Source organism: Monodelphis domestica, chromosome 4 (genome assembly GCF_027887165.1).
Source record: "Monodelphis domestica isolate mMonDom1 chromosome 4, mMonDom1.pri, whole genome shotgun sequence".
In the NCBI taxonomy this organism is placed as follows: Eukaryota; Metazoa; Chordata; class Mammalia; order Didelphimorphia; family Didelphidae; genus Monodelphis; species Monodelphis domestica.
The window spans coordinates 135,229,440-135,247,316 of NC_077230.1; the positions used below are offsets into that span (position 1 = coordinate 135,229,440).

Here is a 17,877-nt window from a genome sequence, read left to right on the forward strand (position 1 = left end):
TTTACAATTAAGCCAATTATGCTTTTTATTTTTTTTTAAACCCTTACCTTCCATCTTGGAGTCAAAACTATATATTGGCTCCAAGGCAGAAGAGTGGGAAGGGCCAGCCAATTGGGGGTCAAGTGACTTGCCCAGGGTCACACAGCTGGGGAGTGTCTAAGGCCAGATTTGAACCTAGCATCTCCCGTCTCTAGGCCTGGCTCTCAATCCACTGAACTACCCAGCTGCCCCCCCCCCAAATTATGTTTTTTTAAAGAATTATTTTCTTCAGGTTTTTTTTTTTTGGTAACATCTTTGCCAAGCTATAAATTCTCTTTTAATAATGTCCCATTGAGAGCAACTGGGTTTCTCAATGGATTGAGAGCCAGGACTAGAGATGGGAGGTCCTAGGTTCAAATCTGGCATCAGACACTTGCTAGCTCTGTGACCCTGGTCAAGTCACTTAACCTCCATTGCTTAGCCCTTACTGCTCTTCTGCTTTAGAAGGTAAGGGTTTAAAAAATAATAATAGTTTCCTTTCATCATTCATTTCTTGTTCCTGTGTCACTCATTGCTTCTTTAATTCTTCTAGGAATTATTGTTGGGCTCATGTTTAATATACATTGTTCTTTGATGCTTTGCTTATAGTCATTTCTACTTCATGATCTTCCTCTGAGTGTCTTAATCTTCCTTTTCACCATAGGAAGTTTTTATGGTGATGCTCTTTTGTTATTGTTGTTTGCTTATTTTCTATTCATCTTGTTTGAGACTTTGTGTTATTGTTAAGGTATATTCCCATTTTGTGGCATGGGAGGGATTCTCTTTTAAGTTTCAGTCTTTTTAAAGAATGATATTTTCACAGCTAGATCTAGGGATTTGAAAGTTTTTGTTGCTCCCTGTGATCTGGGAGAATGGTGGTCACTGCTCCCTTGGTTTTCACTTTGATTCTTACATAGAAAGGGCCTCTGGTCCCTTTGGATTACAATTGATACTGGTCTTTGGGTTCCTTGCATCCTTTGGACAAAAAGTAATACTGACCCTTATGGTTTCTCAGCCCTTGAGTACAGAAGCACTACTGTGCCTTAGTGCTTCCATTCTCTTTTGAATGAGTGTTTCTCTCTGCCCTTGAACTGTGATCTGAAAGTATATATAGACAAAGGAGTTCCAAACTGCATCTGGACCTGCATCTAGTGCTAGAAGGGAAAATCCTGGAATCTCTGCCTAGACACCAGCCTCCTTGCTATCTCTGCCTTGAGAGCTACCAAAGCTGTTGCTTCTTCTGTTACCATCACTTATTCTCACAACTATTTTTCAGCCACAGGGACTTTGGAATAGCTTCCTCACATGTTGCAGATCTCTCTTGCCAACCTCCTCTGTTGTCTTTGTAAAGAATCTGATCTTTTGTTAGTTCTACCATTCTTGAATTCATTTTGATGAGCTATTTTAAAGTAGTTTGGAAAGGAATATTGACAGAGCTCGGCAGAATACTTCTCTACCCTGTTGTTCTTGGCCATGATTATTTTGTTAAGGGACTCATTGATAGTTTGTTCAGTTCCTCCTCCCCTTTTTTTTCTTTCAAGATAGAGCTAATTAAGTATTATTTTTCCTTTTCTGTTAATCTGGGCAGTTTTTATTTTTTAGAACTATCCATGTATTTAACTTATATTGTCTGTTTTACTGGAATTTAATTGGGCAAAATAACTTTTAATAGTTGTTTTAATTTCATCATGATTTGTGGTGCATTCACCTTTTTAATTTTTGATACTAGCAATTTGGTTTTATTCTTTCTTTTTTGAAAATGAAATTAATCAATATTTTATCTACCTTATTATTTCTCCCCATTAAACTATCTTTTAGTTTTACTTATTAGTTCAATGGCTTTAAAAAAATATTTAATTAGATGATTTAGAATATTTTTTCTGTGGTTACAAGACTCATGTTCTTTCCCTCCCTCACCCCCTTCCCATATATGATGCAGAATTACACTGGGTTTAACATGTGTCATTGATCAAGACACATTTCTATATTATTAATATTTGAGCTAGGGTAATCCTTTAGAGTCTACTTTCCCAGTCATAATCCCATCAACCAATGTGATCAAGTTTTAATTTTAATCAAGCAGTTATAATTTTAGTTTTATTCATTTGTTTTTTGATTTTCAGGATTTCCATTTTGATGTATATTTGGGTATTTTAATTTATCCCCTCCCCCAGTTTTCTTCATTTCCTTGTCCAATACATTGATCTGCTCTTTCTCCATTCTATTGATTTACACATTTAGAAATATAAATTCTACCCTAAGGCCTGTTTTAGCTAAATCCTACAAAATTTTTATAGTTGTCTCATTTTTGCCATTCTTTTTAATGAAATTGTTGATTGTTTCTATAACTTATTCTTTGACCCACTATAGGCTTAGATTAGTCATTTCCATTTAATTTTTAACCTATCCTTCCATTGCCCTTTATTCAATGTAATTTTCATTACATTTTGCAAAAGGGGGCATTTAATATTTATGTTTTTATACATTTGGTTTCATACCACTTTTTCTATTTGGCTAATTAAGTCTTTAAGGAATTATTTTCTTCTGAATTTTTGTACCTCTTTGTTACTGTTAATTGTCTTTCCATAATTTCCTTCCCTTGTTTTCATTTCTTTACCTAAATTCAAAATCCTAAGTATTATAAATATGGCATAACTTAGACTAGGTAGAATGAAATCATCACTTCTTGGTTTTTGGATGCTATGCCTCTCAATAAAGCTTCAGCAACAACCTCAATTAAGAATCAATGACAATTTTGGCTGACACATTGCATTATTTATTCATTTGTTTTGAAGTACACTAAGCCATCTAGATTTTTGCACAAAACACTTTGTCTAGCCATGCCTTCCAATTGTGAAATTTACTTTTTAATCAACATTCATCCCTATTGGTTTAGGAAATAAATGTTGAATGGTACATGGTAAGTATAATATAACAATGTAAATAATGAAATATATTATTTTCTAACAGTTATGAAAAGATATCTTTTTGATATGAGAATTATCCCTGAATCAAGTGTCTGTGTAGACTTGTTAGAACTAAAACCAGAATTTATAAAATTAAATAAATCATGAAAAACAAGAAAAATAATGATAAAAGATATGCTCCATTAAATAATTTATAGCTATAAATAATTTAATCAAGTAATTTTAAATTAAAAAATCATTAGACAAGTGATGACATAAATACTGACTAAAATGATTCATTCCAAAAATATAATGAATATATGTTATTTTCCATAAGAAAGAGACCTTTACTCAACAAATTAATTGCCAAATGGAAAGACACATCTGGGTTAGAATATAAATAATACAACAAAGGGATTAGAATTTAAATGTGTCTATAAAATCTTGTGTAGAAGGATGATGGATGATTATGTGTAGTATTATCTCATAAAACAGAGAGGAGCAGTGAAGGGTAAAACCATCTTAAAGAAAGCTTGGCAAGATATCCAACTAAGGAAATTCATTCCAAGGACATTTGAGGTGGAAATTTGAGGAAGACTTCAACCAGAAAGCAAAATGAAAATATTTACAAAAATTAATTTCAACTGTTTTCTTCAAGGAAAATGGAGCCACCAAAACAATTACACTTGAACCTTAAAATTATAGAACCTGAACTATTTACTATTTACCAAAAAAGAACAAAAATAAACTGGATTGTTATATGCACATATTACTGGTATTGGTACACATACACACGTACACACAGAAACATATAAAAGAGAGAGGAAGATATAGAAGAAGAAAGGAGAGGAAAAGAGTCGGACATTTATTCTGAGAAAATTTTGTTTCACAGTTGATGATATTCAAGTTGCCTAAAGGAAGGAAATAAATCAAAATGATATGGAAATCAACAAATATATTCCTTGGTAATACTGCAAAAAGAGCACTAAGAACATTAGTTACCTACTGATCTACTTTAACATTCCTGTTTTCCTATCAATAAATGAATCCTGGGTACTGTTAGTGAAGGCATTAATGGCAAGTAAGCAGGCTTTTGTCAGCAATACTTAACAACCACAGTGTTGATATTTCTATAAAACCTAAGCTCCTTGCAAGGAGGTGTTATTTCATTCATTATATTTTTATTCCATAATGTAACAATAGCTGGCAGTTGGTTAGCACTTAAATGTTTGTTGGTTGATTAATTGCAAAATTAATTGAAAGATGTTGAGATTATAAAATTCTATAGTGCTTAATTGTTGTTTACATACTGACTATGAATTTGAAATTGACTATATATAATATTCTTTTGGTTCTGCTCACTTCATTATTCATAATTTCATTCAGATTTTATGTTTCTTTTTTAATTAGCCTGTTCATCATTTATTATGATGCATTAGTATTCCATCATAATCTTATACCACAACTTGGGTTAGCCATTCTCTAATTCAAGGGTCCGCAAACTTTCTACACAGGGGGCCAGTTCATTGTCCCTCAGACCATTGGCGGGCCAGACTATAATAAAAACAAAAAAGTATAAACTATGCATACTGCATGTATATTATTTTAAAGTAAAAAAAAGTAAGGAACAAATATAATATTTAAAATAAAGAACAAGTAAATTTAAATCAACAAACTGACCAGTATTTCAATGGGAACTATAGGTCTGCTTTTGGCTAATGAGATGGTCAATGTCCAGTTCCATATTTGTCACTGCTGGCCATAACAAGTGATGCAAGTGTGCATCAGTTAGTCTAAATCTGTTTGGATATTTCAGATGTTTCATTCTGGAAAAAGTCTGTTCACAGACATAAGTGATGCCAAAGATGGTTGCCATTTTGAGGGCATGGTGCCTGAGATTAAGTTATGTCTCAGAGGGGAGAGATGCATAGAAATTAGGCAAGCTGCTTGACTTAAATACATCTTTCAGAGAGTCACAATTCTGCAGTTCAGACAGTTCCATTTGGTAAATTGTATCCACATTTTCAATGTCAATAGAAAATATGTTACAGAAAGCTGTATGTCTTGTTCATGGAGATGAAGCTCTTTAAATCTGAATTGAAACTCCTTTTGCAACTTTTCCAGTGCATCCACACATGTTTCTTTTGGGAATGCAATCAAGTGTTTTTCCACTAACAAATTTTGAATTAAGGGGAGATGGCAGAAACTTTTGTCCTTCACTTGTTTGATAAGGAGGCCTAATTTTACTTCAAATGCTTTCACATGTGATTGCATATCACAGATGAGCTTCCCTTTTCCTGATCACCTTTGGAAATCAACCTAATGGTGGTATTGTTTTCCTCCTATTCTTGCTATGTTTGTTTCATTTGTACAAATCCTTTTAAACTTAATGTTCTCAATGTTATTCATTTTACATCTCATAATACTCTCCATCTCTTGTTTACTTATAAATTCCTCTTATTTAGAACCTAAAGAGCATCATGTTTTTATTATAAATCATTGACTGGATAACTCTAGAGTCCAGCATAATCTTTGTAGAGCTTGGCTCAATGTTTCTCTCTTCTTTTAATAAAAGATTGGCTTTGTTTTCCTTATATTGAATCTAAATATCCTGTGTACCAATTTCTCCACTTTCCCCAACATTTCTAGCTCACATAAATACTTTCTTAAAATTAACCTTGATCTATAATTGTAGCTCTTTTGTTTTCCTCTAATGCTTTTTGTTTTGTTGTTGTTCGACTACTTTAACTAAGCACAAATAAGCATAAGTAGTTCACATTTGAAAACAGACATTTTAATTTACCACTATTTTTCCTTGAGTTTAGTGAGATTGGTATTACCATTGGGGAAATTCTACAAATAGCTAGAGTTTCATTGGTAGGTCAGGGTGAAAGCTGTGACATCAACGTGAAAACTGTGACAACTATACAACCAATGATGAAATACTCAAGGCCCAATCCATGTGTCCTCTTTTCCTACCCAGCAAAAAGTTTGTGTCTCGTGCCTCATAACTCCCTTAGCACTGATTCAAAGCGTCTTCTATACATTTGCACATTCATTTTTATATAATTGGCTTATGTGTGTTTTTCTTCTTTTCTGAAGCAGATAGTAAATTAGGGGTCTTCTTTGATCTTTCTATATATTCTCACATCACTAAGTGAGCTCTCATGAGTTATATTATCTTTATTCATCCCCAGGAGATATATTTTCATCACTATGCCAACGACTACCACGTTTGGAACTTTCTCCTCAACTTCACTGTCCTATCACAAGCTGCTTATCGATTCTTTTTATTTGGATATCCTGCAGTCATCTCAAATTCAGCATGTCCAAAATAGAATTTTTCCCTCCAAAACATCCTTTTTATAAACATCTCTTATACTGTTATTAACATAAATATGCTTCTATTAATTCAAATTCTCAATCTAAGTATGTCCCAAATATCCAAATAGTCACCATGTTTTGATATTTGTATTTCTATGATATCTCTTGTATATGTTTCCTCTCTTCTTTTGTAATCACTGCTCTAATTCAGGTCCTCATTATCTCTCACCTGGATTATTGCAATAACTTTCTGTATTTTCTCTCTGCTTCCATATCTTATCCAAGCCATCCTCCACAGTTACCAATATCTTTTGCCTAAAACACTAATATGATGACTCCTTATTGCTTTTAGGATTAAATATAAATTGCTATTTGTCATATTTAAAGTATTTTTCAACTCTGTCTCTATTTTTCCATTCTTTTTATGCATTATAATCTATCATGAACTTTCTGTTCCAGACATATGCTGCCTATTTGCTCTTCCTCACTCATGATAGTCCTTTATCTATCTCTGTGCCTTTGTAAAGACTTTAACTTCCCATGATTAAATTGTTCTTCTATCTCACCTTAGCTTTCAGTAATCTCTGGTTCCCTTCAAGATTCAATGAAAAAACCATGTTCTTTGTCAGGCTTTTCTTCTCTCATTCCCCTCTCAGCCCTACATTTCGGTGTTAAGATTCTCTCTCCTACAATGACCTTTTATTTATATTCTATGTATCTTGTATGCAGTTATATTTTAAAGGTCATCTTTCTCATTAAAATATAAGTTCCTTGAGCAGGACCAGGAGAACATTATACACAGAGACTGATACACTGTGGTTCAATTGAATATAATGGACTTCTCTAGTAGTAGCAACGCAATGATCCAGAACTATTCCGAGCGACTTATGAGAAAGGATGGTATCCTTATACAGAAAGAACTGTGGGAGTAGAAACACAGAAGAAAAACAATTCCTTGATCACATGGGTTGATGGGGATATAGTTGAGGATGTAGACTCTAAACAATCACCCTAGTGCAAATATCAATAATATGGAAATAGGTCTTGATCAATGACACATGTAAAACCCAGTGGAATTGGGTGTCAACTACAGGAAGAGAGTGGGTGGAGGGAAGGGAAAGAAATGAATCTTGTAACCATGGAAATATATTCTAAATTTATTAATTAAAATTTTTCCAAAAAAAATAAAATATAAGCTTCTTGAGGGCACAGAGACTGCTTTTCTTTTGTCACATATCCTCAATATATGTTTAGCATATAATTGGCATAAATTGCACATTTTTGTGAATTAAATTGAGTTGGAAAAGAATTCAAGAATTTCTTAATGTCTAAAGACAAAGCAAAATCAACATATCCTCACTGGAACTACATGCTATATTGGCCCCTTTTTAAATTTTTCTTTCAGTGGCCAGCTAAAGTTCCAGCTCATATCTGAAATATTTCCAGTCCACTAGGTCCTCTACTGATCTCTCTTCCCTCCTAAGGACTATAGAGATTTTTTGTCATTTTTAATTTGCATGCATTGTTTCTCATTCTAATGAAAATAAGGAATCTATATCTCGTAACTAGCACACTCTGTCTACAGAAGTTGCTTCATGATATAAATTTTGGTTTGGAAATATACATCTATGGTGACATGCTCGTTTTGGTTCTGTGTGAGACTTAGACTTACCCTAGATTTTGATGAAACTTCAAGAAAATAAATAGGACATCACCAAACCTGATAAAATCATTAACAATGATTAATAAAGCAAGTAAATTGGCACTTAAATCACATTTCAACACACTTTTGCTGAGCAGGCCATGTTCTAATCATTCTAAGTACATGATGACTAGACCTTGTGATGAGTTGGTCACTGGCAGTATTAAGACTGAAAGAATACTTGGAGAACAAAGCAAAATACTCTTTTAACATGGTGAATAATCACTAGCACCGGAATGAGTAGCCTGATATGAAACCATCATTTATCTGTTTGCCCATTCAATTATTTTCCTGAAAGGAAACAGCCACTAAAAGAGGTAGATTTCAAATATATGTTCTGCAAAAATGCTATCTGCATTAGCCAAATTATAGGCAGTTTTCAGGGGCATGTGTTTTGGGGGGAAAAACAAAGAAATAAACCAGCTGCTTATCTGTCATCTGATATTTTCAGTTGCATAGGTTATATGGTTAATAACCTTATCTCAACACATTTGATGTGTCCATAGTTAGATAATCTGGCATTATTATTATCATTATTATTGCTATCACATAGGATTACCCCATTGGGTATAGCACACTTGAGCTAAGCATTTTGAAGTAATTAGATTAAATTTAGTCCAGTATAGTTTAGCATTTTTTAATTTACACTATCTTATTTCACTTGATTCAGAAGGTGCTTACTAAACTTCTAAAGCATCATTAGTAAGTAATGGCAGCCAATAAAATTGAAAGACAGTAAAACGTGTTTCTGGGCTTTTCCTTCTCCCCCTTCCCTCTGTCATGCATTCAGGTGATTACTACCTTCAGATTATTGAACTGAGTCTTCCCAACTGATAAGGAAACAAGATCTTATTACTAATTCAAAATGAATTTTGAATGACTGTGAGTGTGTGTATGTGTGTGTGCATGCACATGTGTAGTCTAGACTTGTGATTTCATTAATATGGGAAATTTTTATCATAAAAACTCCTTCCCCAAATGTAGCTTTCCAATTTTCAACTATCAGTTATCAACTTTTAATTTGTCAATTATTTGATAGTGAGATCCCTGTGGAACTCAGATTTTATTTTACTTTCCCACTCCACATAGCTAGTGTGCATGAAAGGCATTACTTAAAATCAAGAATCCCTGACTCCAAGGCAGTATAATTACATCATCATTATCATCACTCCTAACATTTATGTGCCAGGCATTATGCTAATCCCTTTACAATTATTATTGTATTTGATCCTCATAACACCCCTAGGCAGTGGTGCTATTATTATCCCTATTTTACAAAAAAAGTAAAATGAAACAACTGAAGGTAAGTAATTTGTCTAGAGTCACAGAACTAGTAAATGACTGAAGTTGGATTTGAACTGGTCTTCTTGACTCAAAGCCTGACACTGTATCCATTATATCACCTAAACTTGTGTAAATGGATTAACTATTAGTAACTTTTAAGAATTATGATCTATCATATTTTTTAAAAGAGAAGACTATAAAATACAATGTTTAGACCCAAAAGGAGTGACACATATTTCAGGAATGGAACAAATGTTAACTTTGAGTTATATACATATGCCTAGATGATGCAGTGGGTAGAGTGCAAGACCTCAAGTCAAAAAGACTCATCTTGGATTTGGCCTCAATCACTTACTAGCTGTGTGACACTGGGCAAGTTACTTAACCCTGTTTGTCTTAGTCTCCTTATCTGTAAAATGAGATGGAGAAGGAAGTAGCAAGTCATTCCAGTATTTTTGCCAAGAAAACCCATAACCCTTACAGAGTCTTGGACCCTACTGAAAACAATTAAACAACAACAGTACCTATCTATCTATCTATCTATCTATCTATCTATCTATCTATCTATCTATCTATCTATCTATCTATCTATCTTCCTGAGGCTTCTTAATATTTACCTTGAAGATTAAATGAAATTTTCAGTTCATTGGCTCATTGATTTAGAACTAGAACACACCTAAAAGATGATATTATATAACCCTTTCATTTAATAGATCAGAAAATGAGAGTTTAGATGACTTGTCCTGGATGCCATAGGCAAGTAGAAAAGTCAGGGTTCAAATTCCATTCCTTCTACTACAAATCCAATGTTTTTCCCACAACACCACACTGAATACTAGATTAATTTTTTCCAGAAGTCTTGAATTTGGTAACTCATTTTAATAGACAAATATATGCTAATTAATTATTTTTTAAATTTTATTAATTAATTTTAATTTCAAAATATTAAAATAAATAATATAAATTCATAGCAGAGGGTGATTGTGAAGGCTGATATCTTATTTCTATATGCTGTTATTCTAATTTTCCAAGTTTTCTTTCCAAGCACAATTTTCCTAATCAGTTTCCAAATGTAATCTAAACTTGGTCCACAGAAGTAGACGGTTAATGTGCTATTATTTTATTTTTCTCTTTTTCAGAAAATGGCACATTAATAAAACAGTCCCGATATAGGATTGTCATTCAAGAAGCTGCTAATGGAGGACAAGAATGTCCAGATACCTTGTTTGAAGAAAGAGAATGTGAAGATATTACATATTGTCCTGTATACCGGTAATTAATCATGTTATGGTATCATTGTATTTAAATTCAGTAAACAACTTTAGCACACACTGCAGATTTTTTTCATCCATTTATTTAAAGTTATATGTTCCTTAAAGCTCAGAAAGAAGGGGAGGGAACAATTAACTTTCATCCTCCCTTCCCATAGAGACAGTCTTTTGAAGGAATAATTTTAATCACATTAACTTGTTTTTGCTTTTTGGAATTTTGCTAATAAAAAAAAAAAAAACTTTTTTCTCTGTCCAAGCAATCCGTCACGTAGCCCCTGGGTTCATTGTAACTCAACTGTTACTCCCTCTGCAACTCCATCTCCATTCTCATCCCAAAGTACCATAATCATATGCTAGAGATGTAAGAAAGGCCAGGAAGCTTTTTGCTGCATACTGCCATAATAGCTATATTCTAAGACCCTCTTAGAATTGAATTAAAAACCAAAAGAAAATGATTCATTAATTTTTAGCATTATTACCACAAATATTCATTTTTCTGTAGAGATAACAGAGGTAATTTCATTGTGAATTAATTTTGTGCACAAAGAGAAAAAAGGAAAATATTATGAAATTGACAATATTTAGTGGCCTTCAATGGATTAAAATGCAGCATGTAAAAAAGTATTTGATTTTTTCCAAAGGAAATGACAATTGCTACCCTCCATGCATATTGACTTTAAAGATTTTTTGATTGTTATTAATAATAAGGCATTAGGAATATGCACATATTTACTCAGACACATAAAATCCAAAAAGAAAACAAAACAAAACAAAAAGCCTACCTATTTTTTTCCAGACCAAAAGTTAGGACATATATTCTAAGATAAACTAGTAAAAGCCCATTTTGCTTTGTTAGTCTTCAGTGCTCTACAGTTACTGCTTAATACTATGCCTAGATTAAAAACAACTCCTTGTACATCTTCATGATTTAAGAAGTGAAAGAAAAACAAAATTGTGCAGACTTTGTGGTTCACAGCACAGTTTAAAGTACAACAAAATATCTAATGTATTACAAAATGCATTCTACATTTTTTCTTATTTTAGTTGTTGACTTCAAGAAATGAATGAGGAAATATTATTTAGAAAAAGATCGATGTTTCTGGGGGAAAAAGTAACATAGGAAGGCTATTGCATCTTTGTTCTATGATTAGATGATCTTTAAATTATTAGAAATTTGGTCTTTATTATTCCTGTACTTTTGTCTTGGTTCTACCCAAAAGAATCAAGACTAATAAATGATTATGGAAGGAAAAAAGAAAACACTAGAATAAAATATGTAATGCTTTCAGTCTTTTCAAGGCTTGAGGGTCATGGCTCAGCTTATCAAAATTCACCAGATTCATTATAACCAAGAAGAATTCAGGGTAGCCCCTCCTGGATCTTGCCCTAAAACTGAATAAGGCAGTCTAGCATCAGGTGTTTCTGTTCAGTCAGTCAGAAAGTATTTATCAATCGTGTATAATAAATCTTTGTGCTAAGCTCTGGGGACATAAGCAAGGCAAAAACCTCCTCCCAATTCTTAGGGAATCTCTCATTCAAAAGGCAAAGAAGTAGTTCAGGAATCTATAGTTTTTCTTCAGGTCTCAATATCACTCGGTGCCATTTTGGGTAGTCCAGTTCTACATCCCCAGAATACACTCTGATGATAGAGATTATTATTTTTTAAACCCTTACCTTCTGTCTTAGAATCAATACTGGGTATTGGTTCCAAGGCAGAAGAGCAGTAAGGGCTAGGCAATGGGGATTAAGTGACTTGCCCCGGGTCAAACAGCTGGGAAGTGTCTAAGTCTAGATTTGAATCCATGACCTCCTGTCTCTTGGCCTGGCTCTCCATCCACTGAGCCACCCAGCTGCGTCCCCTTCCCCTTCCCCCAAGTGTTAGAGATTGTTAAACACTTGAACAGCAAAGTGTCAAAATATTTATTAAACAGAGGGAAAGGAGGACCTCAGTTTGCAGGCATGATTAGATTAAACATTTTCTGAATATTCTCTGCTCTAAATTCTATATTCTTATAATGCTGCTTCTCCCAATTCAAGACTCCATAAAAGCATTGTGGAATTATCAGAATAAATTAGACTGTATTTCAATATGACCTGGTTTTTCTGTCCTAAATAGAACTAGCTTAGTCACATAATGGAGCAGGTGGGGTTCAAAAAAAACAAACCTTGGGAATCAGAAAGCATATAGGGATGAGACCTTTTTTAGTGAAGGAACCTTAGTAAAGAAGTTATATTTATGAGTGGCAATTAATATTTCACCAACTTATAAAATTGTCCAAACCCTTGAAAGATCTTAGGGGAAATTCCTAGTTCAAAATTTGCTAGGCATGTAATACTGGACAAAACACCTCCCATCTCTGAACAATAGCTTCCTAATCTATTAGAGAAGAGAGTTGGACTAAATGACTTCTTTATTTTTACTTTTTAAAAGTCCTTACCTGCTGTCTTAGAATTTTTACTGTGTATTGGTTCCAAGGCAGAAGACTAATATGGGCTAGGCAATGGGAGTTAAGTGACTTGCCCAGGGTCACACAGCTAGGAAGTGTCTAAGATCATATTTGAACCCAGGACCTCCCATCTCTGGGCCTAGCTCTCAATCCACTGAAACATCTAGCTGTCCCCTGAGTTCTCAGGGCTCTTTTAGCCTTGACATTCTGTGATTTTAAAGCCATAAATTGATTTAGCATACTCAATTAATCAATGGGAGAAAATATGCATATAATAATTTGGTTTTGAATAGATTTAGCCAAAGTAACCTGGAATATTCTAAAAAAAAAACAGACAAAAATCTTAGCTATGCTAATATTTCTGCTCATAATATCTCTTGAAATGACACTCAAAGAATTTCTGCATGCAATGAATATACCTATAGCAGTGTTTTGAATAATAATCAATTCAGTTCTAATTTGTTAAATGCATCTTCCTATTTCCTGATACCTCATCAATTTTTCAAGTTGTCATAATACTGATGTTGACATTTTTGCTTAATAGTTTTTCCTGAGATTTATAGTAAGCTAAATATCATCAGATCTGAGAAGCAGCTAGACTTGTTAATCCACAGGCAACTTGGGGATTAGAAAGATGTAGGTTCAAGTTCTGCCTTTGATAGACTCATCATGTGACTCTGAGCCAATCACAATTCCTCTGGGTCTCAAGTAACTCTAATTAGTTATCAAAAAGATGCTGATCTATATTGGCACAGAAAGCTTTTCACGACGAGTTCCCAACACTGATAAAATATCAAATTTGATTTAAAAAAATCAGAGCCATTGGCATACATGGTGAATAAATTCAGCAACTACATTATTCAGCTAAAGGAGCCAGACTGATGCCTCTACCTGAGGCAGAAGACTCTTCAGGATCATTGTGGCCAGGCAAATTTAAAGGATAAAACTTACTCTCTGCCCTGAAGGTCCCCAAATGGAGAGTTTTGTTAAACAATGAAGGGAAGAGAATTTGAGAGTGGGAAAGCTTCCTCAGGAAATATTTTACCTGTGAAATACAAATCTTGGTATTCTCTTCTGGCTGTTACCCTTTTTCTGTGATGTGAAAGAGAACAAGGGAGAGATTTCCAATGAAATGATCATTCTTACAATCTTGTTTGGATTTCTGAATTGCTCTGAATGCCTAAGAGGGCCATACAATCACAAAGGAGCCAGGGTAATTCTGTAACACTAAGTGTAACATAATCTGGGACACAAGTTCTGCTGTATATAAAGCATTTTTGCCCCAGTTGCCCAAGGGAGCCCAGGGCATTTTTTTCAGTTTGAAGGTCACTAAAAGCCCTTTTCATTTTTTTAGGCATGAACTTTTTTTTCTAAGTCCTTCATTGCTCCATTTCTAGCATGGCACAAGGTCTACATGAAAATGAAATGAGTATATTTAGCATAGACCTGAGTCACACACTGATGGGTCATATGAACTGAAATGCTATGAACTATTTTAAATTTGTTGTTTTGTGTCCATTTTTCTTGGTATGTTGCATCGCTTGTCTAGGTTTGATATTTGTTTATTCCAGTCTTCACATCTGAATAATTGGTTGAATCTTTCATCTTTCTAATCACAGGTGGAAGGCTCATAAGTGGAATTCATGCATTCTGGTGCCAGAGTCTGTCAGGCAGGGGATGATGGGCACCAGTGAAGCTTGTGGAAAGGGCTTACAAACAAGAGGTAAGCTGATTTTTAATCAACATTTATACTGGAAAGTGAATTGGCAATATTACCTGCTTGAATGTTCTTTATCCAACTTTTTACATATGTGAATAAAGATGTAATAGTATTTCGTTGTCTTTGAGTCTCAGCTAAGGTTTGAAGCCAGGTAACATCAATATTAAATCATCCTAACATAATCAGTTCTAGGAATCTAAGGGTTACAAAGGAAGGACCTTTTTTCAGCTTGAAGTACACCAATAATAACCTATAAACACAATGAGTATTAACCAGCAAAATCCAGTGATGTCCAGATTAGCAACTGGCTTTTCATTTCATTTGGGCTAAATATTTATTTTAGGTACCTATGATATGCAAAATGCTGCCCTATGTATTGGAAGGAATACAAAAATACAGCACACTGATAGTCACAAATGGGCAAACTGGAATCTTTCTTTCACAGAGTTGTTAAAATATTTCTAAAGCACAAATCTGATGATGCCACTTTCCTGCTCAGGAAGATTCAGCATTCCAGGATAATGTATTGGCAATTCCATTTGGCATCTAAAATCCTTCACAACTTGATTCTAACTCATTATTGTTATCACTCCAGACCATCTGGCCAACTTGATTCACTGTACTTGATACCTCATCCATACCTGCAAACAAGGTGTACCCTATGCCTGGTTTTATCTTCCTCCTCTCTTGTCCTCTCAGAATCCCTTTGCTGCCTTTAGGGACCACCTTAAATGTTGTTTCCTGAAAGAAGTCTTTCCCAATTGCTAATCTAACTGTCTCTGTTCTGTCATTTCCCCACCCTTTCCAAAATAAAATTTTATTAATTTTGTATTCAATTATCTGTGTACATGTTGCCTCCTGCTAAGGAGAATACAAGCTTCTTGAAAAAAGAGATTATTTAAATTTTGTTTTTGTATTACCAATGCTTAGCAATAACTGTCATGAATTAACAGTATTCAAGAAAAAACTGGTTGACTGAAATATTGAACTAGTGAAGGGATCTTGAGCTCTATGCCTCTATTGTTGTTTTTTAGTAGTGTCCAAGCCCTCATGACCCCATTAACCCTAGCTATTTACATTTTTTTCTTGGTAAGGATAATGGAGTGGTTTGCCATTTCCTTCTCCAGCTGATTCCTTTGTCAAGTAATTGGAGGTTAAATGTTTCCCTTAAGTTCACACAGCTAGGAAATGTCAGAATCTGGATTTGAACTCAGACCATGTTGACTCCTGGCCAGTTTTATAACCACTGAGCAACACTTGCCTCTCTAAGATGATATTTATGATTATTTGTCAGCTAATATTGATGTGATGAATAATGTCCAAACAAATAATTATTAGCTTTTCCAGACTCATTCTATATAATCATGTTTTTGGGATATGAAATTAAAGCCTTCCTCCAAAGGGAGGTAGATTGTTTTGGAAAGGCCTTGATGGATGGGAGATGAGAAATACCCACTAAAGACCTACCAAGGACCAGCAAAGCAGAAAACCCTTAGGCTTTTGAAACCAAGTTTATTTTGATAATTGTAGTAAAGGGAAAGGATAGGAAGGGTTCTAAAACTACAGACGTAGACTCCACCCACGTTCTCTGTACCTCACAAGAGGTATTCTTCATTGTTTCTGTAGACCCTGTCTATCTACTCCCTGTTCTTACTTAAAAACCCAAATGCTAACTATTTGCTAATCTAACTACCTAGGTTTTCCTTAAGAAGGGTAAGGAGACAGGTCTAACTAGCAACCTGAATCCCCTCTCCAACCTGGGGTTGTCTTCCTAGGTAACCCAGAGACCCAGGTGATAAGCCCATAGGATTACCTTAGCCAGGTGGATCTCTGGCTGTTAGCTCTCAGACAGGTGAATCTCTGTACTACAGGGAAAAGGCAGTCTACTCCAAGGCAAATTCTCCAACCCAGTAATCCCTAACCTTTTCACAAGATTAATTCTTCCCAGGGGATGCCAGAGCAAAGATCCTCCTTCCAGCTGAGTAGAATGTCAGAATCCAGAGTGACAGTTAAAAGCAGTCAAATCTCAAAATCCTCCTCTCCTTCCAGACTCCCTCTAGGGCTTGTATCCAAATTCTCCTCCTTTCCTCTTAAAGACAATCTATGAATTTTTCTCTATCCTTTATCCCTTACATTCCTACAGATAGAATATAACTTTTTCTTCAATTATAAAAATCATTCAGGAGATTCTATCCAAAAATTTTAATTTCTACTGAAAATATAGGAACACATATCAGCCTGGAGAATTTTATTGGAGAATCATCAAACTGACCAATTTTCTCTTTAGCTCATAATCCAAGTGCTCATATGAAATAAGAGGTTTACAAGAAGTTCTTGGTTTTTGCAAGATAACTCAATAATTCCTGAGGGGATATATTAAATATTGGTTCGGTGTAGTTATTAACACCACATTAGATTCATAACTATTTTTGCCCTTAAGGAAAGGAAAATGGAGAAATAAATGCATCTGCATTGAGAGTTATCTTTTGATTTGAAAACTAAGTTGTTAAAATATTTACTCAAGTGAAGCTGGTAGATCAACATAAATATAAGGAAATTAGTAATACAGAAATCACAAACGAATGGCATATTTTTCTAAAGCTAAATCTCAACTTGCAAGACAAGGGCTTGATTTCAGTTACCTCAAATTCCCTGTCTATCTCTAAATCCAAAATGATAATGCTACACCTCAAATTCAGAAAAAATAGTCTTAGAAATTGGTTTTTCTCTGTGGTTAGAAAAAAAGAGATAAAAGGAATCTACTGGGACAAAAATGCTTATGATTTTTACTTACTTCAAATAAAAATGTATACTAAATCTGGGAAAGTGCTGGAATGGTAAACACCGTTAGTGTTTTCAACTTAATGACCAAACGAAAGGATATTCTTCTTGTTAATTCTAATAGGTGTTATGGAAAAGATAATCAACCAGACATTGGTTTGCGTTTTTCCTTTGTTGCCAAATACTTTCATTCCTGAAGACATGAAAAGATCCCTTTGGGACATTAAACCTCTTGTTCGTTTTTTTTCTTGCTTTGTTTTCACTAGATTTCACTGTAAGTTATTTCTAGGTGTAACTGAAAATGGGATCTTTAATCACATAAAAAGTCTTCATATTCTCCCTTTATTGGAATTCTTATTGGCAAGTTACATAATTCTGCTAGAAAATAAAGTATTGGTTATATCTATTTGGCACATGCAGTCTT

The 17,877-nt window shown here is 34.2% G+C and overlaps 1 protein-coding gene across 1 annotated transcript in view; it reads left to right on the plus strand.

The window, feature by feature from the left end:
- Nucleotides 1-17,877, plus strand: part of THSD7B (thrombospondin type 1 domain containing 7B) — a 1,225,997-nt gene that overhangs the window by 706,085 nt on the left and 502,035 nt on the right. The window contains exons 11-12 of the mRNA XM_001364165.4: nt 10,374-10,506; nt 14,572-14,675. Coding sequence (XP_001364202.1) covers nt 10,374-10,506; nt 14,572-14,675 — 237 coding nt within the window. The remainder of the gene's footprint in view (nt 1-10,373; nt 10,507-14,571; nt 14,676-17,877) is intronic.